A 27,742-nucleotide genomic window follows, 5' to 3' on the forward strand; every position below is an offset into this window, starting at 1 on the left:
ACTGTGAAATCACTACGGAAGGAGGCTGCGGGTTCTAGACAACAACGCACACCACTTGTTATCACACGCGTGAACGGCTGAGGAAACAACAATCCACAAATAACGAACAAATCGTAACAGTCGAGATTTAAAAAGAAGTCACTAGTTACTCAACTTGAGGATCCTGCTTCGGAGGAAAGCGAAAAGTCGCTCTCGCAGCTAGCCCCTCCAAATGCAGCAGCGCATGCCCGCCACCAAAAGCCCTGACCTGGCTTCGCGCTGTGGAGACTACGTCGCTGCTCAGTTCCGACGAACCAACAAGGTCCAACCACTTCCCGACTCGGAAAATGGTGTTCATCCTGAGGACCCAAGACGTCGTCAACTGAGACGACCGGCCGAGCAAACGACCAATGGCAGCCCGCTTTCGCCGACAGCGGTCCCGGCGAATACTAACACCATACGGACCCGACTGTTGCTGGCTGCTAACTCTTCCCGACTGGTACCGGTGTCAGTGCTCGGCAGACCACACGTCACCATCCGACGACCAGCCGATCGATCGATCAACGGCCTTCCATCTGCGTCGACCACGGTCCCGGCGCGTACTTGCACCTGCCTGCTGCTGACTGCCAACCCGTCCAGCAGTGGAGTAACGACGAACCCGACTCAGTCCACAACCCAACAGCGACTGAGTCTTAGAGCTGACTCACTAACATGCGAGTGTCTGCCTTCCGACTGACTCTGTCGACTCACTGGACCCACTGCCAGACTGACTGCGACTGACCGACTGCCGAGTTTTTTTTTTTTTTTTCCTTTATTGATTTTCAATTCCCCCCGAAGGGGGCGGGCCGGCAGCAGCTTACTACGCTGCTCTACAGCCTACAGACTTGTTTTTAAATAAAGGAAGAAGAAAGAAACAAGGAAAAACAGGCGATAAAATGGCGATTTAAAGTGAAAAATGGCGTAAAATTGCGGAAAGTTAAAACAGAAAGCAAAGGTGGTTGGCAATGTAGATAAAAGACACAGGAATCAGACAAGTAACACAGTAGACACACAATTAAAAAACGTGGCGACAGTCTGGTTTCTGTTCGCAAGTAATAAAAAGCACACCCAGCGACAGTATGATGGCTGTTCGCTACACTTCCCAAAAGACACAACACGGAGCACGCACTGGAAAAAGACACTGTAAAACACTGCACGAAAAAGGCGGCACAAAGATGGCACTCCCGACCCAAGGCAGATGGTGGGGGGACCTGGAGTAGGGGGAAAAACAAGGAGGCGAGGCGGAGTGCATGACGCTCAAGGATTTGGAGGGACTTATAGAATTTGGGGGGGGGGGGGCAGACTGCCGAGCTCATAGTGCCCCTTAAATGCACGTCAACAGGCAACCTTTCCCCTTTCCCACCAGAGGGAGACACCAAAGCTTCGACTGCCACAGCGGCGCCACCGCCAGAAACGGAGGGCGATTGCTTCACACTACGTGATGCGGTGCACTCTTCAAAACAGCAATTTTTACCACGGCTCAAAGGCGACGTTCTTTTCGAGGAACACTGTTGATAAAATTTGGAAAACTGCCGTTTGAAGCTGACTGGCGAACGATTCTACTGCCGCCAACATACACTGCGTCGAGATAAGGACCGCCAAGATAAGATACGAGAAATTAGGGCTCGACAGTCGTTTTTCCCTCGCTCTATTTACGTTTGAAGCAGGGGAGGAATGATTAGTAGTGGTACGTGGTCCCCTCCGCCACGCACTCGGTGGCTTGCTGAGTATCTGTGTAGGTGTAGATGTAGATCTGCCGCTGAAATAAAACACAGTCTGATATAACGCGACGCACAGTGATCTATACACCAGAAGCACCACACGTTGGAGGGTCCTCTCACCGGAGTAAGAAGCGTAGCACGCCGGCAGATTTCACACTGAACTAACCCCCTCGACGTGTATCTTTGCTGCTACATCCTCCCTTTCATCCCCTGCAGTACCCATGTGACCTTTTTCAACCTCTTGTGGATGTTTCCCACTGTCTCGTTTTCACAGCACTGGAATTCTATGACAGTACATTGCTTCTGACGAACGTCAAGTGCAGAAGCCATCTTGAAGATATGCTATGACGGTGCCACTCATGGGAACAGGTTGAACTAAGTTTGAAAACAAGTGGGTAGGATGTATCTACATACTGTAAATCTTTCACACATGCAGAATGAAAACTATATTTTTACAAAAATAGTGTCCATTTCTTTTGGAGTGACCTTCGTATATCCCGCATGTTTACCAACACAGTATTCGGTTGGCAGGATAAGAAACATACGTACGCATCTCTAGCCCAAAAACAAATGTACTTTAAATGTGTCCTTTGTCGGAAACCTTAGGAATAGGGCATATGTCCATAAGACGTTTCTGCTTCAAATGAGCGTTCCTTTCATATCCCTGAATATTAACCATTCCTCCTCAGACACCCTGTATACTATTTCAATAATCTAATTTGAAAGTTCTTTGTCGTTGTAGAGAAGCAAAGCGTATCTAATTGCAGCTTCAGTTACGTAGGTCAGTAACTACATTCTGACGAGTCCATTTATTCAGATATTTCTCTTTCGTCAAGTATGTACACACTGGAGGTGGGGTTTCGTTGATTCGGCTTCTCCGTGTCACCGTCACCAGGCTGGATAAACACTTTCTCCAATACTTTCCGTGCATGACGGTCTTCAGGCACACGCGTGTTTTTCCTGACGTATAACTGCACAGACGAGGCAGCTTACACCAGTGCAAGCTGAGTTTCTTGGGTTCGTCTACGCAAATGTGATTCCAAAGAAGGCGAGGACGAGGTAAAAACGTATAGCGGATCATATGCGTAACCCTGTTCACAACTCGTAACAGTATTGTACAGTTTCTTATGCTTTATCTGGTGGAGAAATTGTCATTAACTATGTATCATACTTTTATTTCATAATACACAGTGAACAGGTTTGATGTGTTATGGAAAACGGCGACAGATAATGTAATTGGAGATTTCAAAGTGGTCGACAAACCATCATTTTGTGATCACTTTATCCACGAAAATTTGTATAAAAACCATGCTATAGAAGCGGCACAACGTCTTGAAACAGTAAATAAAAACATGAGCAGGGTTTCGTCTCTCCTGATGCTGCAAACGGTTCATCGTTCTCAGAAAACTCTCTCACATTCAGCGTTCGGTCGTACAGTCACAGGATAACAGTTGATACACCGATGTTGTTGATCTAATACCTTGTGGCTGAAAATTGGTAACAAGATGAAAGCCCCATTCCTGCAAGCACTATTACCTTGTGTTCTCTTAATTATATACCCATTTTTCTCATTCCTAACTGTTGCTTCTAAACTGCCATACAGCACAGCCAACTTCTTTTCGCTGCAAATACAGCTCTGCTTGGCTATAGAGTTCCTTATAACACTGAAGTACTTCTGCGTTCCGGAACTTCTGCTGCTGTAAGAAAACTTTCCATCGCCTCCCTGTAAGACCTGGAACTGTCCCGGACTGTGCTATTTATCGTTGATTAATGCTTGAGAGTACAGCTTTAGGAACTTCGGCAATTCTGCAGCTACTGGAGTCTTCTGAAAAGAAACCAAAGCTGAAATACGAAAGCGCTCTTCGGAATACTGTACGACTAGGAACTGCAAAATTTAATCCGGAAATGAAGAATGGAAATGAACTAACATAGTGATTTTCATTGATTCAAACGAGACCAACAACAACTGGACGTAATTTGAAGTCTCTCTCCTGCTCAGGTAAAGAAAGGTTTCTTGCAGATTTAGTAGAGGCTGCTAGTAAACGGAAGTGGTACATAAACAAAGTGCGGAACTAGGAGATAGTAGTTAGATTACTGAGTAAAAGTTGTTCTGATTTATCCCTATGCTGAAGTTACTGGTTATAAAATTATCGTCAGAAATAGAAAAGAAGGAAAGAACATTGTAACCTCCCCACAGAATTTCTAATGACAATTATTTAATATAAATGGAGCCAAGTGTAACCTCCCGAGAAAATTTTGAAAAAAGCACAATAATGAAATGTTAATGGGAATCGTGTTAAACGTAGCCTCCCACCAAAAATAAAAGAAAAGTCTATGATAATGAAAATGTGCAAAAATTTTAAGTCCCCACAAAATTAACGTTATGCTAAACCTGATAAATTTTATAAGGCCAGCTGCGCTAACCTTAGGCCCTGTGCAATAACCAGAGTGATAAATTGATTCTTGGAGGAAAAGCAAAGGAAATGCATGGGAAATTTTCTTTCAATAATATGTTTGTTTTGTTAAAATGGTTGGTTTGAAAACACAATTATTATTGGGGCGATTCTTGAACAAATTAATTACACTTAAGATCCATTACAATACATTATTAGCTGAGCGCAATGCTGCTTCATTACCTTATTTAAAAAATATAGCTCGTCCTGTATCTTGACCAGAATGCCATGTCGACGCCCGCCGACTCGTCACACACAACTGCTAACTCGCAACTGTATTACATGCTCTCGCGACTCGCTACATGCAACTGCACTCGCGCGCTATTACTCTCTCGCAACTGAGCAGACTACATGCTCTCTGGTCAGAGATTCTGCGGCTCGCCATCGCTGCCTATGAAACGTACGCGTTTCAACATCTTTAAAACTTTCCTTAAAAATTAAAGATCTACGACAGGTCGGGACTCGAACCGAGTAACATTGTACTACTTAACCTTTCCTATTAAAGTCAAACACTTCTGTCTGTGTCGCGATCGTCCACAGTGTTCTAACTTCGTAGTACGATTCATTCCGTCGCTTGAGTCTCTTCAAACCAAAAAATTCATCACGAAACCAGATAGAAAATTACTGCGAAAAACAAGTCTATTGTGTGAAAGAAACGAAACTTCTTAAAAAATTAAGGAGGTGACTGTATGACTGATAGTAAGTTGCGAAATGTCGAACTTATTTAACAAAACCAGACAAAGGTACCTTTGCAGAGAATGCGAAATTTCACTCTGATTGAAAGGGAAGATAAATAGGATATATACAAAGTGAAGATTGTTTTGAACACCAGAGTGCTTTACAATGCACGGTCCTGTTAGAGGCGGTATGCTGTTGCCATCCTCCGATCTTTGAACTGAATTACCCCTTCGGTTATAGGGAGACTTACAATTTCACGTGGACTCTGAAACACGGTGCAACGCGGCATTTTTTACACCAACAGACGTTGCCAGAGGTGAAACGAGTGATAACTGGCAGATAAAATCCGAGGACTGACTGGGGATCAAACGCCAAACTTTGGATCCCTGGTCTGGCCCTTAAGCTCTGAACCACCGCACCACACTTCGGACATACGTTGGAGAAAATTGTATATTGATCCAAAGATGAAAGAATACTAATGGAAGAGAAAAAAATGAGAAATCTTAAGATCTCTATTAAAATGACGACTAAAGCAGTAAAGCACTCAAAAACTGATATTAGTCTTGACAGCTACATTTATTAATTTTATTCTGCCTTACGCATTTCGGCCTTATGCGATTCCCAAAGCCTCTACAAGAGAAATACACGAAAATGTGTCAGCAAAAATACATTTATACAATTACATGAAACATACTTTTTACAAACGGAAGAAGCGAGCAGTGGAAACATTGTTAAAGTACATGAAATGCACATCGTAAAAAAAAGTGAGGTAGAACTCGCCAAAATATCTGTTACACATTATTACGTAAAAGGAAGCTGAATTAGTCACACAGAATACAAAGTAAGTGGTTTACGTTATTTGACAACATTCGAGTGCAAACTGATTCACTGTACAAATCGAAGTATTAGGTGAAGAAGCAGCCAAATTGCGCTATTATACAGTTGTAATGAAAATTTTATGTCTTGATTTACAGAAGTACTGACAGAATTGATTGAGACAAAGTTGTTTTAAGTGACAAATAACATTCTGCTATGTCTATTACACCACCAAGTTTGTTATCTAACAAATATGCATCTGGTGTAAGGAGATTGGTGAAATTTATCACCGCAAGATGGCGTCAGTGTATAAAAATGTAATTGCAATGAGTGAACAAATATCTGTTCAGTAAAATAAAATTTACAATAAATTCTGAATTTAGTATCCATTAATGAATATATAAAAACATTAAAATCGGTAAAATGGTATTCCAGCCATAAGATAAAAAAAATTGCAAAGTTACATGCAGAAAGAGAGGAAGCATGTTTGATATGTCACAGTTTTGCAGAGGTAAGCACCAGGTGTATGTAATAAAGTAGAAAATGTAATATATCTAGAGATAGGAATACACTGAATGACTGTGTATTTAACATACAGCTCAAGATAGATAGTATAAAATAGCATCTGTCAAATGTACAATGTGCATTAATAAGAGACTAACATCAGTTTCTGAGTGCATTAAAAAATAACCGCAACATCTCACAAAGTATTTATGCAATTTGCTGCTAAAGCAACAAAAATAAATGAAGAAAGCAGAAAAATACAATTATTGTGCAGGTGAGACTACACCATCACAGTTTTCTTCTTTCTCATTTCGAGTTGTTGTTGCTGGTGAAACACTTCCAATTAAGGAATTCGGGTGATTTTTTAAGTTTTTTTTTTCCGGCGTAGCTGGTAGAGGACGTAACTTGGAGTATTTATTTCGTCTGACGATTTCTGGACAGTACTTGGACTACTGAACTAGTGGTTAACTGAATCTTCCATCGGTTCTTAGTAGAACAACATTATTATAAATGTTTTTGTTCTACAGTAAGCACAGTTACCAGTCGTATTTCATGGGTGCTGCAGGAGCCAGTCATAGCGCTGGGCGTGCTGCAGCTCATTCCAGTCAGTTGTTGCAGTCCAGCCTGCAACTTCTTCTAGTTTCTATGCCATGAATGGCAACACCAGATGAAGACAGTTCAGTCGTCAAAGTATTTTGTATGAAAGTGGAATTTGTGACACTATAGGAGTCCGCAAATACAGGGTGGTCCATTGATCGTGACCGGGCCAAATATCTCACGAAATAAGCGTCAAACGAAAAAACTACAAAAAACGAAACTCGTCTAACTTGAAGGGGGAAACCAGATGGCGCTATGGTTGGCCCGCAAGATGGCGCTACCATAGGTCAAACGAATATCAACAGCGGTTTTTTTTTAATAGGAACCCCCATTTTTATTACATATTCATGTAGTAAGTGAAGGAATATGAATGTTTTAGTTGAACCACCTTTTTCGCTTTGTGATAGATGACGCTGTAATAGTCACAAACATATGATTCACAATTTTACACGAACAGTTGGTAACAGGTAGGTTTTTTTAAATTAAAATACAGAACGTAGGTACGTTTGAACATTTTATTTCGGTTGCTCCAATGTGATACATGTACCTTTATGAACTTATCGTTTCTGAGAACGCATGCTGTTACAGCGTGATTACCTGTAAATACCACATTAAGGCAATAAATGCTCAAAATGATGTCCGTCAACCTCAGTGCATTTGGAAATACGTGTAACGACATTCATCTCAACAGAGAGTAGTTCGCCTTCCGTAATGTCCGCACATGCATTGACAATGCGCTGACGCATGTTGTCAGTCGTTGTCGGTGGATCACGATAGCAAATTTCCTTCAACTTTCCCCACAGAAAAAAATCCGGGGTCGTCAGACCCGGTGAACGTGCGGGCCATGGTATGGTGCTTCGACGACCAATCCACCTGTCATGAAATATGCTATTCAATACCGCTTCAACCGCACCCGAGCTATGTGCCGGACATCCATCATGTTGGAAGTACATCGCCATTCTGCCATGCAGTGAAAGATCTTGTAGTAACATCGGTAGAACATTACGTAGGAAATCAGCATACACTGCACAATTTAGATTGCCATCTATAAAATGGGGGCCAATTATCCTTCCTCCCATAACGCCGCACCATACATTAACCCGCCAAGGTCGCTGATGTTCCACTTGTCGCAGCCATCGTGGATTGTGCGTTGCCCGATAGTGCATGTTATGCCGGTTTACGTTACCGCTGTTGGTGAATGACGCTTCGTCGCTAGATAGAACGCGTGCAAAAAATCGGTCATCGTCCCGTAATTTCTGTTGGATGATGTCGTCCAGGATACAGAGCAGCACACATAGCACACGCCCGTTGGGCATTTTGATCACAAGAGCCATACATCAAAACGATACTGACCTTTTCCGCAATTGGTAAACGGTCCATTTTAACATGGGTAATGTATCACGAATGTATCCGCACTGGCGGAACGTTACGTGATACCACGTACTTATACGTTTGTGACTATTACAGCGCCATCTATCACAAAGCGAAAAAAGTGGCCCAACTAAAACATTCATATTTGTTTACGTACTGCACGAATATGTAATAAAAAATGGAGGTTCCTATTTTAAAAAACGCAGTTGATATCCGTTTGACCTATGGCAGCGCCATCTAGCGAGCCAACCATAGCGCCGTCTGGTTTCCCCCTTCAAGCTAGACGAGTTTCGTTTTTTGTAGGTTTTTCGTTTGATGCTTATTTCGTGAGATATTTGGCCCGGTCACCCTGTATATATTCTATGGAATTCGGTATCTACTATTGAAATTGAATATGTTACTCGGTGGCATGTCCCCACCGTAGTCAGTAACTCGCACCGAAGGATTGCAGTAGTGACCTCGAGGTTGAAGTTACGGAGGCTATGGCAGTATGTCAGGAATGGACGGGGCCCAGCGTTTACAAAGAATGTGCGCAGCAGCTGGTCTAGATACAGAGGCCGTTGTAAATCAGTATTCTAGTGAGCAATTGGGGATGTGCATGCTAAAGGAACCGTAAAAAGGAATCACAATTCTAATTAAACATGCTGAACGCTTATTACAATAGTCTTAATGCCAGACACATTTTCGAATTCAAGAAAACTTTGCCAGTAAACAGACATGGACAAAATGAATTTAAATACGCACTAAATGCGAAAGTTAATGGATGAGGGCAAGGCAAAACTAAGAAAATGAATAACAAAGAAAACATACGAAATTAATCCACTTCAGTTTCCTGTTGCTACTTTCTACATTTATTTACTTTTCCTTGCGTAAGAGCTTCTGTGTTTGGGGTGACTGATTCAGCACAGCTCCGCCTCAAAACACATTTCAGATGATAATCTCATATGGAGCATCTCAGTCGTGTTTTACACAGTTTCTTTAGCGAAAAGAACTGCTCACAATTGTACACTGATCAGAAAGGCTAAGCATGCCTGCTGCATGTCTATGAAGTTTCGGGTAACACTTCTGTGACAAATGTTTGTAAAAGTCATTTAAAGTCTTTCTGCTATGATTTATATCTTTAAATTCTGCATCGCACTGATTTTCACTTGGAGGTGACTTACAGAACTGAGATGCACTGAGAGCGAGTAGCAAAACTTCCTAAATCTGTTTCCAAGTGCGAAATATCTGTGAAACTTATTTTAAATTATGTACGCAATTTTCCTTAAAGATCTGTATACTCTCCAGAATATGCATCAGTGACAACATTTGTTAATGCTGATAGTCTCGAAAAGTGAAGTTTCTAGCCAGCTGCCTTTCCCGAACCGATAGTTTCATCTTGAATGCCTTTATTTTGTCACGGAAATGGATGATGAGAATACTCTTCCCTTGAAGTAACATATAGAGGTCGCGAAGATGCCCTGTCACATCAGTTAAAAAGCCTAAATCACAAACCCATTTATCATCCAACAGTTCAGGAACACATCCATGAATAACGAAATCTCTTGGCGCAGTTCCACGAAGCACTCCAGAACTGTAGCACGACTGAGCCAGCGAATCTCACAGTAGTAAGGTAAATCTCCATACTCACAACCGATATCTTCCAGAAACGCTTTGAACAAATGATGAATAAGTCCTTTTGCTTGAACAGAATTAGTGATTTTTAGAACCAAGCTCATTATATTATTCAGTTTTACGCTTCTCGAACAAAAATGTTGTTGATGAATCAGTGTATAGGGAAACTAGGAGATCGTGACTCTTCATTTTTCTCTGGACGCACCGTACAAATCCACTAATTTCGCCAGCCATAGCTGGAGCATCGTCTGATGCCAAGCTAGTTGTAACCGAGCGAGGTGGCGCAGTGGTTAGAGCACTGGACTCGCATTCGGGAGGACGACGGTTCAATCCCGTCTCCGGCCATCCTGATTTAGGTTTTCCGTGATTTCCCTAAATCGCTTCAGGCAAATGCCGGGATGGTTCCTTTGACAGGGCACGGCCGATTTCCTTCCCCATCCTTCCCTCACCCGAGCTTGCGCTCCGTCTCTAATGACCTCGTTGTCGACGGGACGTTAAACACTAATATCCTCAAGCTAGTTGTAATTAGCGTGGTGGACCAAACTCCTTCATAACTGCTTCAAGCCCATAGAACATGTGTTGATCTGCTGTTGTGTGCTTCAATTGGATGATCAAACGTCTCCTCGCAAACTTCTAGCATTGTACTACTGAAAATTACCAGCTGTGCTAAGTCACGAGAATCATCTCAAGACAGAGAAAATGCAACAAAGTCTTTAATATTCATTGTCAGATGAGCCTCCATGTTGTTGTTGTTGTTGTTTTTGTTGTCTTCAGTCCTGAGATTGGTTTCATGCAGCTCTCATGCTACTCTATCCTGTGCAAGCTTCTTCATCTCCCAGTACATACCGCAACCTACATCCTTCTGAATCTGCTTAGTGTATTCATCTCTTGGTCTCCCTCTACGATTTTTACCCTCCGCGCTGCCCTCCAATGCTAAATTTGTGATCCCTTCATGCCTCACAACATGTCCTACCAACCGGTCCCTTCTTCTTGTCAAGTTGTGCCACAAACTCCTCTTCTCCCCAATTCTATTCAATACCTCCTCATTAGTTATGTGATCTACCCATCTAATCTTCAGCATTCTTCTGTAGCACCACATTTCGAAAGCTTCTATTCTCTTCTTGTCCAAACTATTTATCGTCTATGTTTCACTTCCATTCATGGCCACACTCCATACAAATACTTTCAGAAACGACTTTCTGACACTTAAATCTATACTCGATGTTAACAAATTTCTCTTCTTCAGAAACGCTTTCCTTGCCGTTGCCAGTCTACATTTTATATCCTCTCTACTTCGACCATCGTCAGTTATTTTGCTCCCCAAATATCAAAACTCCTTTACTACTTTAAGTGTCTCATTTCCTAATCCAATTCCCTCAGCATCACCCGACTTAATTCGACTACATTCCATTATCTTCGTTTAGCTTTAGTTGATGTTCATCTTATATCCTCCTTTTAAGACCCTGTCCATTCTGTTCAACTGCTCTTCCAAGTCCTTTGCTGTCTCTGACAGAATTACAATGTCATCGGCGAACCTCAACGTTTTTATTTCTTCTCCATGGACTTCAATACCTACTCCAAATTTTTCTTTTGTTTCCTCTATTACTTGCTCAATATACAGATTGAATAACATCAGGGAGAGGCTACAACCCTGTCTCACTCCCTTCCCAACTACTGCTTCCCTTTCATGCCCCTCGACTCTTATAACTGCCATCTGCTTTCTGTACAAATTGTAAATAGCCTTTCGGTCCCTGTATTTTACGCGTGCCACCTTCAGAATTTGAAAGAGAGTATTACAATCAACATTGTCAAAAGCTTTCTCTAAGTCTACAAATGCTAGAAATGTAGGTTTGTCTTTCCTTAATCTATTTTCTAAGATAAGTCGTAGGGTCAGTATTGCCTCACGTGCGGAATACAAACTGATCTTCGCCGAGGTCGGCTTCTACCAGTTTTTCCATTCGTCTGTAAAGAATTCGCGCTATTATTTTGCAGCTGTTGCTTATTAAACTGATAGTTCGGTAATTTTCACATCTGTCAACACCTGCTTTCTTTGGGATTAGAATTATTATATTCTTCTTGAAGTCTGAGGGTATTTCACCTGTCTCATACATCTTGCTCACCAGATGGTAGAGTTTTGTCAGGACTGGCTTTCCCAAGGCCGTCAGTAGTTCCAATGGAATGTTGTCTACCCCCGGGGCCTTGTTTCGACTCAGGTCTTTCAGTGCTCTGTCAAACTCTTCACGCAGTATCGTATCTCCCATTTCATCTTGATCTACATCCTCTTCCATTTCCATAATATTGTCCTCAAGTACATCGCCCTTGTATAGACCCTCTGTATACTCCTTCCACCTTTCTGCTTTCCCTTCTTTGCTTAGAACTGGGTTTCCATCTGAGCTCTTGATATTCATACAAGTGGTTCTCTCTTCTCCAAAGGTCTCTTTAATTTTCCTGTAGGCAGTATCTATCTTACCCCTAGTGAGATAAGCCTCTACATCCTTACATTTGTCCTCTAGCCATGCCTGCTTAGCCATTTTGCACTTCCTGTCGATCTCATTTTTGAGACGTTTGTATTCCTTTTTGCCTTCTTCATTTACTGTGTTTTTATACTTTCTCCATTCATCAATTAAATGCAATATTTCTTCTGTTACCCAAGGATTTCTACTAGCCCTCGTCTTTTTACCTACTTGATCCTCTGCTGCCTTCACTACTTCATCCCTCAGAGCTACCCATTCTTCTTCTACTTTATTTCTTTCCCTCATTCCTGTCAATTGTTTCCTTATGCTCTCCCTGAAACTCTGTACAACCTCTGGTTTAGTCAGTTTATCCAGGTCCCATCTCCTTAAATTCCCACCTTTTTGCAGTTTCTTCAGTTTTAATCTACAGCTCATAACCAATAGATTGTGGTCAGAGTCCACATCTGCCCCTGGAAATGTCTTACAATTTAAAACCTGGTTCCTAAATCTCTGTCTTACCATTATATAATCTATCTGATATCTTCTAGTATCTCCAGGATTCTTCCATGTATACAACCTTCTTTCGTGATTCTTGAACCAAGTGTTAGCTACGATTAAGTTATGCTCTGTGCAAAATTCTACCAGACGGCTTCCTCTTTCATTTCTCTCCCCCAATCCATATTCACCTACTATGCTTCCTTCTCTCCCTTTTCCTACTCTCGAATTCCAGTCACCCATGACTATTAAATTTTCGTCTCCCTTCACTACCTGAATAATTTCTTTTATCTCATCATACATTTCATCAATTTCTTCATCATCTGCAGAGTTAGTTGGCATATAAACTTGTACTACTGTAGTAGGCATGGGCTTCGTGTCTATCTTGGCCACAATAATGCGTTTTCTCCTGATAACGACGTCCTCTTGAGTAGTCCCCGCCCGTAGTTCCGAATGGGGGGACTATTTTACCTCCAGAATATTTTACCCAAGAGGACGCCATCATCATTTAACCATACAGTAAAGCTGCATGCCCTCGGGAAAAATTACGGCTGTAGTTTCCCCTTGCTTTCAGCCCAGCAAGGCCGTTTTGGTTAGTGTTGCAAGGCCAGATCAATCAATCATCCAGACTGTTGCCCCTGCAACTACTGAAAAGGCTGCTGCCCCTCTTCAGGAACCACACATTTGTCTGGCCTTTCAACAGATACCCTTCCGTTGTGGTTGCACCTACGGTACGGCCATCTGTATTGCTGAGGCACGCATGCCTCCCCACCAACGGCAAGGTCCATGGTTCATTCATGGTGCCTGGAAAAAGTGACACAAGCTGTGTAGCTGCGCGAACAGTTGCGGTCACAGCTCTTCCACCGCTACAAGGCGTTCCTCAATAAATTCACCCTCAACTGCACAGCTATCTGATGACAAATTCTGTAGCTAATTCTCACAGAAAAGGCTCTTCCAGTATTATCAACATCCGGCAAATGCAGGATTGTATCAATCCTCAGCAACTGTAATTGTATATAACGACATAATAAGCAACCAGTTCCATAAAAGAAATTTAATTTAGTTACCGATTTCGGGCACTTAGTGCCCTTCTTCAGAAAGTTATACCCGTCGCATTATTTGCGAGTGCCAATAACGCCGTGGTGCTAGAAAAAAGCACAGGAGCAATAAATAATACAATACTGAAATTAAATTTCTTTTATGCAACTGGTTGCTTACTCTTTGTCCTGCAAATTATATGAAATATTTTTATCACATAATATGTCCGCCCTGGTAGCTGAGTGGTCAGCGTGACAGACTGTCAATCCTAAGGGCCCGAGTTCGATCCCCGGCTGGGTCGGAGATTTTCTCCGCTCAGGGACTGGGTGTTCTGTTGTCCTAATCATCATCATTTCATCCCCATCGACGCGCAGGTCGCCAAAGTGGCGTCAAATCGAAAGACCTGCACCAGGCGAACGGTCTACCCGACGGGAGGCCCTAGCCACACGACATTTCCATTTATCACATAATATCAGTAGCACGAGCTCTGAAAACTGAGATAGTAATTGTTGAAACGAAGCAATTTTGTGTTATTACTTCCACTGCCACCATATTAGAAACATAGTAGTAGTAGTAGTAGTAGAAGGGTTTTGTGGGCGCACGACAGCAAGGTCTTCAGCGCCCGTTCAGTATCATAGTGAGACGGGTGTCAAGAAAAAAAACTCAGAACATTTACGTCAAACGGAACATAAAACACGGGGAACAATCATGGAAAAATATGTGCTCACCCACACCGAAGCGTGGGATGAAGCAGGGCGTCAGCAGTAAAACATGGACAACACAGGAAGAAAAAGGTAGAGGCAGCTAAAACAATGGAGCAGATGGAAGTGGCTGGCTGACCGCAAGGAAAAAAGGGAGGAGTCAGCCACTCTGCAATACACTAAAACCGCCAGCCTAAAAGTTTAGGCCAGAGTCCAGACACATCAAAAAACTTAAAAACCCTAGACACACAGGTCTCATCGTTAGCTAAAACGCAGGGCAGATCCCCATCAACTTGTGCTTCTGCCCTTGCATCACAGTATAAAACGCAGTCTGTTAAAATGTGCCGGACAGAGCTGTGCACACCACAAGCATCACAAAACGGAGGATCCTCCCGCCGTAATAAATAGCTATGTGTCAGAGGACAGTGCCCGATCCGAAGACGTGTGAGGGCCACCTCTTCCCGCCTGAGCAGCCGGCAGGAGGAACGCCACGGCCGAGTGGTCGACTTTACCGACCGCAGTTTATTGGCCGTCACCGCCAGCCATTCGTCCTCCCACAACTCCATGCACTTCCTGTGGAGTGCAGCGATGACTGACTGCAAGGGGATAGGACACTGGACCACATCCTGCTCTCTGCAGGCCTCCTTGGCAGCCCGATCAGCCTGTTCATTGCCCCATATGCCGACATGACCAGGCACCCAGCAGAAGGATACCTCTTTACCCCGCCGTTGGAGCAAGTACAGTTGGTCATGTTTCAGCTGGACCATCTCTTCAGTCGGGTACAGGTTCGGCAGTGACTGTAAGGCACTTAGAGAATCGGAGCAGAGAAGAAATCGATCGCCCCGAACACGATGCATCCGCTCCAGTGCCTTCAGGATCGCGTGGAGCTCCGCTGCGAAAACGGTATGTTCATCAGGGAGGCGAATCCGGGTAACATGATCAGGAAACACCACAGAACAGCCAAGGAAAGTCTCCTGTTTGGAGCCATCAGTATAAACGACAGTGAAACCGTGATGCACATCTAAAATGTTAAAAAACAGAGATTGGAACGTAAAATCTGGTGTGCCAGCTTTCTTAAAATTAGTCAAATCTAAAATAAGTTTGGGTCTCCGGAGGAGCCAAGGTGGAGATCTGCTCCAACCGCGACGTAAAACACGAAGACCAGCCATAGACATCGCACCGAGGCAATCCTGTGCGCGAATCTCATAGGGCTGCGTCGCACGTTGCCGGTTATGAAACAATCGTGCCAGAGGAGGCTGAGCAACGGTATGGTATGCAGGGGTGTAGGGTGTGGACCAAGTTTTATACGCCTGGCGCACTGTAAGTAGCCGTCGCCCCATATAAAGTGGCGGTTCACCAGCCTCTGCACAGAGGCTTGGTATGGGGCTAGTTCGGAATGCCCCAGTGGCCAACCGAAGCCCTTCATGGTGCACAACGTCCAACAACTTTAAGTAAGAAGGCCTCGCAGACATAACTTAATATAAAGTGGTAACGTACTTCGTCTGAAAACCTGGCTTTCCGTTCAAGGAGTGTTGCCTTTCGCTCCTCGTCGACATATTTGTCGTATTCTGAGGCATTATTTACCGAGTAATGAAGTCTTAAATTAAATTTCTTTATATGGGTTAGTACTTTGTTACGCTCTAAACGCTCTAAACTCTCTAAACATATCCTCCCACACAGCCTTGAAACAAGGTGATGCTGAGAGCTGCGTGCTGCTTCCGCCACGTCTAAATGCGGTGACAGCTGGAAATGACCGCGCTCTGCTCTTCCGTTGCTGTCGCCCTATTCACTTCTCACGGCTCCGCGCTCCCGACCGGCTTTGCTGAACGGTCCTGTATGTAGAACAAAGACTTCTAGAAAGTGTAGCCCAAGAAAATACCCTGCTATACATCTCGAGTAACTCATCGACGACTCCGTCAAGTTCAACAGACACCTACACTACAGTCCTCAGACAGAGGTTGGTTGGTCGATGTGGGGGAGGGGACCAAACAGCCAGGTCATCCGTCCCATCGGACTAGGGAAGAATGTCTGCCGTGCCCTCTCAAAGGAACTATCCCGGCAGTTGCCTGGAGCGATTTAGGGAAATCACGAAAAACCTGTATCAGGATGACCGGACGCGGGTTTGAACCGTCGACCTCCCGACTGCGACTCCAGTGTCAGACAGAGAAGATCTGCGATATTAAAACGGGGCTTTGCACAGCTGCATTGCACATCTACCTCAACCGGTGACAAAGCGCGATTCTCTTTACGTTCTGACGTAAACATCACAGTGTTCCACAGGTCTAGGCAGTAACGACTTTGTCAGTGCTGAAGACAACCATTTACCTACACACCGTGGAAATTTGGCAACAGTGCAGTCAGGTGTTAAGAATCTTCTCTAGCCGTGGAGTAGACTACAGATATTTTTGTCTGAAACAATCTTAGATTTTAAACTGGCCACCTCGTTCCTTGCCACAAAGAATAAATACACTGAAGCGGCAAAGAAACTGGTATAGGCATGCGTATTCAAATACAGAGATATGTAAACAGGAAAAATACGGCGCTAGAGCCGGCAACGCCTATATAAGACAACAAGCGCCTGGCGCAGTTGTTGATCGGTTACTGCTGCTACAATGGCAGGTTATGCAGATTTAAGTGAGTTTGAACGTGGTGCTATAGTCGACGCACGAGCGGTGGGACACAGCAACTCCGAGGTAGCGATGAAGCGAGCATTTTCGCGTATGACCATTTAACGAGTGTATCGTGAATATCAGGAATCCGGTAAAACATCAAACCACCAACACCGCTGCGGCCGGAAGAAGATCCTGCAACAGCGGGATGAAAGACGGCTGAAGGGAATCGTTCAATGTGACAGAGGTCCAACCCTTCCGCAAATTACTGCAGATTTCAGTGCTGGACCATCAACAAGTGTCAGCGTGCAAACCATTCAACGAAACATCATCGATATGGGCTTTCGGAGCTTAAGGCCCACTCATGTATCCTTGATGACTGCACGACACAAAGCTTTACGCCTCGCCTGGGCCTGTCAACACCGACATTGGACTGTTAATAACTGGAAAGATGTAACCTGGTCGGACGAGTCTCGTTTCAAATTGTATCGAGCGGATGGACGTGTACGGTAATGGAGACAACGTCATGAATATCTAGACGCTGCATGTCAGCAGGGGACTGTTCAAACTGGTGGAGGCTCTGTAATGGTGTGTGGCGTGTGTTGTTGGAGTGATATGGGACCCCTGATACGTCTAGATACGACTCTGACAGGTGACATATACGTAAGCAGCATACGTAAGCACCTGCATTCACTCATGTCCATTGTGCATTCCAACGCATAGGATCTACAATCGGTCTACAGAAGAGACTGCCTATAAAACACTGACGCGACTCATTCTAGAACATTACTGAAGTGTTTAGAGCCCGTTCGAAATAGAACTAACATGGCATACTGAACATACGCAGAAACTGGCAGCACGGATGATCTCAGGGCTGTGTGTCCCAAGGGAGACTGTCAAAGGAGACACTGAAGAAACGGAACCGACACACCCTTGAAGATAGGCGTAGACCACCCCGTGATAGTCTGTCTATAAAGTTTCAAGAACCAGCTTTGAAAGACAAATCTGGGGAACCTACTTACAAAGACCCTGCTCCCTGCGTGTCACTCGCCTAGGAATGGCGAGGGCTAAGTTAATTGCAACGTGTGCAGTGGCGATTAAATGATCTTTATTCTCACGTTCCACACGTGAATGGAACGGGAAGAAGCCCCGATGGCTACTGCAGTGGCAAGTACCGTCTTCCTTGCACTTGCTTTATCTCTCTCTCTCTACCGAAATACATGTGGATGTGTGTGTCCGTTTATTTGTTAATTTGTTATTTGACAACTGAACTGTATGTAGCTGCAACAAAGTACATGTTATGTATAAGTCCCGGTGGTTTTAATAGCAAGTGGTGTATATGATCTAATGAGATCGGACTACACAGTACACACTCACACAGACCACACCACTTAAAACTGAGAAAATTACAAATTTCGAAGTAGTTGCATATTTCAGCTCTTGAACCAATAGTTCAATAATTGACAGGTAACAGATTTGACCTTTAATGTAGCTTTTGATTATGAACTTGACTTTTAAGTGACAGCAGTCATTGCTATGAATCACGAATAATTACATTGAATGTACAAAAATTTAAGATCCGACATAAAGATGTAGTTATCGATCTTTAATTCTGAACGAAAGAATTGTTCAGCTGCATAATCCGTCGATATAGCTTTAACTCTACATTGCTCGCACCACGTAGACAGTTTTCACTTCCTTTATCACGGGCTCACCTGGGTGCAATGGTGAACTGTCAAATGTAAATTCGGAGTTCGTAGAGCGGAGTGAATACTATTTGCAAGTTAAATTGTTCAGTGATGACAAGAGGAGTATTGCGACCATATAGAAACTGCAAATTTTTCCTCGCAACCGAATTTTATTCAACGCCATTATATAGTTTAGCAGTCACTCGATGATAACGGTACTTAGTAGGTCAAAATTAAGTTTGAAGACGCAACCTAATTTCATACATGTATTGAGTAATCTTCTTGCAGCACTCTCCATACATTTATCATCATACTTTCATTTCCATTTAACATTAAACATGAAATTCCTCTTAAATTGGCGCACAACAATCAGCAATAAATACTCCAATTTAGCAAACGTCAACCTTCATGTACGGTTAAAGCCAGAGTCCCTCCTTCTAAATCTCATGGCACTTAGCAATTACGTAAAAACTAAGAATAATGTCAAAGTCAATAACAGTATTGCTACGAGAGGCGCCGGCGTAAGTAAGTCGTCTCTGACGCTTTCTGTTACACGTTTCGCATTTAGCTGTTCACGCGCGGGTTAGACGAAAGCACGAAACACGATCAGTCAGCGCCGGCATACCGCGTGTCTGTAGAGCGTTATCTGCACTTGTGAGTTTACAATGATACAAAATAATATTACACAAACTTCACAGTGCTCCGCAGAATATTGTAGAAGACGTGGTGCTGCTTCCGCATGATCTGTGGTAAGTTAACTTTTGCAGACATTGCTGTAAAATATGACTTCAGTGTCGGGATATTAAGTTTGCAGCATCAGTAGAATCTGCCCAGCTAGTGTTAGACCACAACAGACATCAGAAACAGTAAAAAGATTACTGCATTACTTTAAGTTAGGATAGGTTTCATTTTATTGATTTATTTAGGTATTTATTTCACCTGGAAAAACTATTATTATTATTATTAATATTATTATTAGTAGTAGTGGTAGTATTTTATTGTGATAATTATTTATAGTAATGACTATATGGAATTTAAGAAATGTCTGTTATTAACAATGTGTTAAGAAATTTGCTAATTCCATGTGAGTGTTGACATTTAACAGAAATGTGTGGCTCTAGTACAAAGCAATGAACGTGCAGAAGTTGACTGGTCAGAGGAAGCGCGAGAAATAAAGGGTGAAATTAACAGAATTAATGGAATAAGAAAACAAAACTGTGAATAATTTACAGTGTGACTCAGATACTAGTTCCCCGTTAGACTCAATGAAAACGGCTGGGATATGTCGAGCGGGAAGCTACGCTGGTGACAACAGATAAAGCTTTAAACCTCCTCTTCAATGCAGATTGGTTTTGGGTAAGATGAAGGCTACAGAGCTGTGTAGCTGGACTGGGAGGATAATGGGAAAATACTTAGTGTCGTAAGACGGTACATCCAAGTTACTAGAGGTATCCCATTTTGGTAATTGCAGCGATGAAACTGTGGTAGGTATTTTATATCTGATGAGAAGTGTTGAGGACGCCAGTGACCAAGAAATCGACGAAGGAAAAAGAACCTGAGAAAGTCACGTCACCCATCCGCGCGTATCCAACGTAACTGTGTGTATGAAGGACTTAAAATGTGCCATGTATTTGCAAGCGGAAGTAAGGGATATTGTGACTGCTTCTCCCATCTGGTGGCTTGGCGTGACGAAAAATATTCTCTTTGGAATCTATTTTTTGTTTTTAAATGTGGGAACAAACAATCTCAATTAATAGCCTTTCCACATAGGAACATAAATACATTATAAATTATAAATACTAACGCAACTATTTTTGGGCTTCAGAGTCAAATTCATTTAAAGATCTGAAAATCGGAAGGATTTCATAAGCAACACGCGAAGCATTGTCTCTAATGATTATCGGTGTTATTAGCGTAACATAATACAGATACCTTCAAGCTGAACCTTATGGGTCAAGAACAAGAACAGAATGAGGACGCAGAACGACTGACCAATTCTTTTATGTTTTTAATTAACCAGCAAGTAGGACTACAAGATGCCAGATGTTTGAAACACTCTCACAGTAGGGTTCTGGAATACTATACGGTCACTGAAAAAGATCGCAAACATCGCGAATCAAAATATATCACGATATTTTACAGACTGACGTCGCCAAACAACCGAATTTTACACACACGTCTTATGCTAATTCCCACAGCTCGAGCTAATCGTGTACAGTTTAGGTGGAATTATTTTTCTAACTTTTTGTATTGCATGTAGTAAAGGAACAAATTTCTGATATGATGCAATAATTTATTTTGCCCAATTCAGACGCTCATCCAAAGGTGGAGGTGTAACAAGACCCAGTTTCGAGTAAGGTCCACTACTCGTAATATTATTGTATGAGCTTGAATTGTTTTTTTCCCTTCCTTAATATTTTACGCTTGTAAATACTATCATGATTTTTTAAATTCATGACCACTACTATTTTCATGGTAAAATGGGTCTTTACAATTAGATTACTTCGTTACAACGATATTATAACATTTAATATGATGATGTGTTTTATTTTCTACTTCTATAACAATTTTACAGCGTGGATCTTATTAAGCACACCCACTGGACGTTACTTAGGATCTGTGGTCTTCGTTGGGCTCTCTTGATGGGTCTTAATTATTTACAACATTAAAAATTATGTAATTCTTAATTTTCCCTTTTGCTCCTAAAAGAGCAGTAGACTTACTTTCTAGAACTGTAGATTAGGTATCCGAAAGTCCAAATGCCTAAATAAAAAATATAGAAGCTTCGAAATGTAAGTGGGACTTAACTGATATACCAATCTTAGGTGTGTTTTGTATTAGATTAATGCAAGTAAGACATCAGATGATGAATAGTGGTCAGCCCATATAAGCAATAAAAACATTTATATTAATGATGTTATGTGACTCGTTGCGACCATAAAACATACACTGAGGCGACATCTCTGGCATATCTCGTAATGTTGTGTCGGACCTCCTTTTAACCGGCATTGTGCAGCGGCTCGACGGGTATGGACGCAAGTAGTTGGAAGATCCTTGCAGAAATACTGAGCCACGCTGTCTCTATAGGCGTCCATAATTGCGAAAGTGTTGCCGCTGCAGACTTTTGTGCACCAACTGACCTCTCGACTATCGACAAAATGCTCGACGGGATTAATCTCGGACGATCTGGGAGGCCAAATCATTCGCTCCAGTTGTCCAGAATGTTCTTCAGGCCAATCGCGAACAATTGTGGCTCGGTGATACGGCACATTGTCATCCGCAAAAATTGCATGGTTGTTTAGGAACATGAAGTCTATGAATGGCTGCAAATAGTCTCCAAATAGCGGAATACGAGGCGTGTTTTTTAAGTAAATACCGTTTTGAAATTAAAAAAACACGTGCTGAGATATCTCAATAATTTTATTTTTACATGAAAGCCTATACCATAATCTACTTTTCTACATAATTTCCGTGAATATTGAGGCACTTGTCATAACGTTGTACCAGTTTTTGAATGCCCTCCTTGTAGAAGTCTGCCGCCTGACTTGTTAACCACTGCATCACCACTGTTTTGACTTCGTCGGTGACCGCCCAGGTGTTTCTTCAAGTGCAGGAACAGATGGTAGTCACTGGGCGCAAGATCGGGGCAGCACGGAGGATGATCTAGAGTTTCCCATCGAAAAGATGTGATGAGATCTTTGGTCTGAATCGCCGCATGCGGACGGGCATTTTCTTGCAGCAAAATGATGCCCTTGCTCAACTAACATGGACTGTTGCTTTGATTCTGGTGTGACGTAGGCCACCCATGTTTCATCGCCCGTAACAATTTGGCTTAAGAAATCATCACAGACGTTGTGGTACCGCCCAAGGAAAGTCAGTGCACTGTCTAAACGTTTGGTTTTATGCACATCCGTCAACATTTTCGGTACCCAACGTGCGCACAATTTTCGGTAATTCAAGTGCTCGGTCACAATGCCACAGAAAACACTACGAGAAACATTAGGAAAGTCATCCCGAAAGGAGGAAATCGTTAAGCGTCTGTTTTCTCTCGCCTTATTGTCCACATCCTGCACCAAACTTTCATTAACGACCGTAGGACGCCCACTCCGTTGTTCATCATGCACATTTCTGCTTTCGTCTTTAAATGCTCTCACACACTTTCTTACCGTTCCAGTCATAATGTTTTCTTCGTAAACTGCACAGATCTCACGATGAATATCGATCGCTTTTAGGCCTTCAGTACTAACAAATCTTTATAACAGCCCGTAGTTCACCGTAGGCGGGACTCACGATTATCGAAGGCATCTTAAATTCTCAGTAGACAACGTAAACAAGGAAGAATGTAATGGCGTGAGTGCGTAGATTAAGGTACAGGCTTCCATGCAAACATAAAATTATTGAGATATGTTAGCACGTCTTTTTTTTATTTCAAAAGGGTACTTACTTAAAACGACACGCCCCCTATAACCATTTCCAGTCAACCATAGGTTCACTTGGGTCAGAGGATCCAGTGTATTCCGTGTAAACACAGTCCACGCCATTATGGGGCCTTGTTGGTAACCTCGGTCCATGGCTTTGTAGGGTCAGCGGATGAAAGCTCTTAACAACTGAAACTAAGGCTCAACCGACCATGCCACGGTTTTTCAGTCGTCTAGGAATCAACCAATATGATCACGAAACCAGGAGAGGCGCTGCAAGGTGGCGTCGTGATGTTAGCAAAGGCACTCGCTTCGGTCATCTGCTGCCCTGGCCCACTAACGCCAATCGCCGCTCTGTCCTAACGGATATGTTCATCGTATGTCACACATTGATTTCTGCTGTCATTTCACCCAGCGATGATTGTCTAATAGCACTGACAACTCTACGCAGACGCTGCTGCACTCGCAAGGGAAGGCCACGACGTTTGGAACTCGGATTTACTGCAAACTTCGTACACTCGTAGTACTCCATGAGGACAACAAAATGTGCAAGCAGTAGCGCATACTTCTCAAGCGTTATTGAGAAAATCGCAAGATAATTTCGGTCGTCAAATATATACCTGTGCGTGGCCATTTTTACCACGAAGCGGTGGCAGCCGAGTGGTTAGCTTTCAAGCCCCGTAATCGCTGGATCGAGTCCCGTTTGTCAGTTTTTTTTTCAGCACAGTCATTTTCTTTACTATTTATATTACAATTGATATAATGGGAAAAATATGTGTAATCGAATGAACTTTTATTAAATTTACAATGTTATTTGGCAGTCTACAAATTTTTATTATCACAAATAATATAATATTCAAAATTATTGACTAGTAAACGACCGAATGCATAAAGTGATACTGAAAACGTATGCTTGTCCGTGATTTGAGAAATCCCTTGTACCTGGATGGAGCCCGAAACTACTTGTTACCTGCAAGTTTCGACCGGCACAGACGGCTTTCGAAAGATGTACAATTAATCGTCGCTTTCGACATTACGAGTACAAGTCACAGGATGGAATTTTTCGTAAAAACATGGAAAACATAAACGGCACCAGCTGCAAGGTCTTTTGAATTTTTCCGTGGATAAACAAACCTCGTTAACATTTTCAAAAACCGCTCTTTCAGCCGATAATTTGGAAGCAAACCCTGCATAACGCAGTATTTCCTTAAATATCGCCGCTGATAATTGGTCATGCAGTATCGAGTGTATTTTAATAGCGTCTTCTCGAGTTGAAATTTCTCGTTCTCTTTCGATTAAATACAAACAATTTTGAAGACACGGTCAGGCACACATTTTCAGTATCACTTTATGTTTTTGGTCGTTTACTAGTAGATAGTTATGAATATTATATTATTTGTGATATTAAAAATTTGTAGACTGCCAAATAAAATTGTAAATTTAATAAAAGTTCATCCGATTACTCGTATTTTTCCCATTATATCAATTGTAATGTAAATAGTTATGAAAATGACTGAGTAAGAAATAAAAAAAACCGATGAACGGGACTCGATCCAGCGATCCAGCAATTACGAGGCTTGAACGCTAACCACTCTCACTCTCTCTCTCTCTCTCGTTGTTGATCGTTGGGTTTGGTCGTTGTGGACGTCACATGACTTCCGTTGAAGTTCGTTTGTTGATCCTTCCATTCAGTTTTTTTTATTATTATTATTATTTTATTACAGAGGCCAACCAGCTCTCTGACCGAACACGCTGAGCTACCGTGCCGGTATACTCGGTTGCTGCCCCTTCGTAGTAAAAACGGCCACGCACAGGTATACATTTGATGACCGAAATTATCTTGTTATTTTCTCAATAACGCTTGAAAAGTACTCGCTACTGCTTGCACATTTTGTTGTCCTCATGGAGTACTACGAGTGTACGAAGTTTGCAGTAAATCCGCGTAACAAACGTTGTGGCCTCCCTTGTCGGTCGTTAAGTGAAGGCCGTCGGCCACTGCGATGTCCATGGTGAGAGATAACACCTGAAATGTGGTATTCTCGGCATACTCTTGGCACTGTAGATCGCAGAATATTGAATTCTCTAACGCTTTCCCAAGTAGAAAGTCCTACTCTTCTAGCTCCGACTACCGTTCCGCGTTCAAAGTCTATTAATTGCCGTCGTGTGGTCATAATCACGTCGTAAATCTTTCCAGACGAATCACCTCAGTACAAACGACAACTACGCCAATGCACGCAATACTACCGCCATGTGTATACCATATGTATGTATCGCTATCACACGGCTTTTGTCACCTCATTGTACAGCTACATTCTCGCCACAGTCACGGAGAAACGGGAGTCAACATGTCTTCTCACAGTGCAGCGCTACCTAGTTTGCGTCCCACACAACTGGCCATTATTCTAGGGTGGGACGTACGAGTGCGTTGTATATCTACATCTACATTTATACTCCACAAGCCACCCAACGGTGTGTGGCGGAGTGCACTTTACGTGCCACTGTCATTACCTCCCTTTCCTGTTCCAGTCGCGAATAGTTTGCGGGAAGAACGACTGCCGGAAAGCCTCCGTGCGCGCTCGAATCTCCCTAATTTTACATTCATGATCTCCTCGGGAGGTATAAGTAGGGGGAAGCAATATATTCGATACCTCATCCAGAAACGCACCCTCTCGAAACCTGGACAGCAAGCTACACCGCGATGCAGAGCGCCTCTCTTGCAGAGTCTGCCACTTGAGTTTGCTAAACATCTCCGTAACGCTATCACGCTTACCAAATAACCCTGTGACGAAAAGCGCCGCCCTTCTTTGGATCTTCTCTATCTCCTCTGTCAACCCGACCTGGTACGGATCCCACACTGATGAGCAATGCTCAAGTATAGGTCGAACGAGTGTTTTGTGAGCCACCACCTTTGTTGATGAACTACATTTTCTAAGGACTCTCCCAATGAATCTCAACCTGGCACCCGCCTTACCAACAATTAATTTTATTTGATCATTCCACTGCAAATCGTTCCGCACGCATACTTCCAGATATTTTACAGAAGTAACTGCTACCAGTGTTAGTTCCGCTATCATATAATCATACAATAAAGGATCCTTCTTTCTGTGTATTCGCAATACATTACATTAGTCTGCGTTAAGGGTCAGTTGCCACTCCCTGCACCAAGTGCCTATCCGCTGCAGATCTTCCTACATTTCGCTGCAATTTTCTAATGCTGCAACTTCTGTGTATACTGCAGCATCATACGCGAAAAGCCGCAGGGAACTTCCGACGCTATCTACTAGATCATTTATATATATTGTGAAAAGCAATGGTCCCATAACACTCCCCTGTGGTACGCCAGAGGTCGTCTGTAGACGTGTCTCCATTGAGAACAACAATCTGTGTTCTGTTTGCTAAAAATTCTTCAATCCAGCCACACAGCTGGTCTGATATTCCGTAGACTCTTTCTTTGCATATCAAGCGACAGTGCGGAACTGTATCGAACGCCTTCCGGAAGTCGAGGAAAATGGCATCTACCTGGGAGCCTGTATCTAATATTTTCTGGGTCAAATGAACAAATAAAGCGAGTTGGGTCTCACACTATCGCTGTTTCCGGAATCCATGTTGATCCCTTCAGAGTAGATTCTGGGTTTCCAGAAATGACATGATACGCGAGCAAAATACATGTTCTAAAATTCTACGACAGATCGATGTCAGAGCCAGCTTTTGTACCAGTACTTAGGGGTTGGTGCGCTGTTGCAGCCGAACGGGCGGCTATACGAGAGCTTCTCGGTGTTCTGCCCGGCGGACCGCCTGGAGGAGCTGTCGCTGCTGGAGGAGGAGGACACGCTGCTGGACTGGTCGCAGCCGCTCTATCTCAACTTCACGCACAGCGACATCGTCGACCGTCTCGAGGCCTTCTACAGCGACATCGGCACCGTCGAGAAGGTCCACGGCGACCTCTACGTGTACGAGCCGCCCGCCGCCGCAGACGCCGCCCCCAACGAACCCATCGAAGAGTGAGTTTACACCTCCTCTCCGTTCCCTGCTCTCTGCGAATCTCCTCAATTTCTGTGACGCTACGAGGGTCACTCCAAATGAAATGCACACTACTTTTGTAAAAATACAGTTTTCTTTCTGCATGTGTGAAAGTCTTACAGCGTGTAGATACATCCTTCCCGCTTGTTTTCAAACTTAGTTCAACTTCTGCCCGTGAGTGGCGCCGTCACAGCATGTCTTCAAGATGGCTGCTACACTTGACGTTAGTCAGAAGCAACGTGCTGTCATAGAATTCGTGTGCTGTGAAACCGAGACATTGGGAAACATCCACAAGAGGTTGAAAAAGGTGTATGGAGATGCTGCTGTCGATGGTAGTACAGTTAGTCGGTGGGCAAGCAGCTTACGTGATGAAAGCGGGCACGGCAATATTGAGGATTGTACTCACAGCGGCAGGCCTCGTACTGCACACACTCCAGACAATGTGCAGAGAGTTAACGAACTGGTGACTGCTGACAGACGCATCACAGTGAACGAATTGTCATGCTAATTGGGATAGGGGAAGGAAGTGTTTGCAGAACACTGAAAGT

At 43.1% G+C, this 27,742-nt stretch overlaps 1 protein-coding gene across 2 annotated transcripts in view; it reads left to right on the forward strand.

Moving 5' to 3' along the window:
* LOC126166463 (uncharacterized) overlaps window positions 1–27,742 on the forward strand; it is a 543,996-nt gene that overhangs the window by 485,943 nt on the left and 30,311 nt on the right. For both annotated transcript variants that reach the window (XM_049920406.1, XM_049920405.1), the window contains exon 4: window positions 26,919–27,175. In XM_049920406.1, the coding sequence (XP_049776363.1) occupies window positions 26,919–27,175 (257 nt within the window). The remainder of the gene's footprint in view (window positions 1–26,918; window positions 27,176–27,742) is intronic.

Source organism: Schistocerca cancellata, chromosome 1 (genome assembly GCF_023864275.1).
Source record: "Schistocerca cancellata isolate TAMUIC-IGC-003103 chromosome 1, iqSchCanc2.1, whole genome shotgun sequence".
Classification (NCBI taxonomy): domain Eukaryota; kingdom Metazoa; phylum Arthropoda; class Insecta; order Orthoptera; family Acrididae; genus Schistocerca; species Schistocerca cancellata.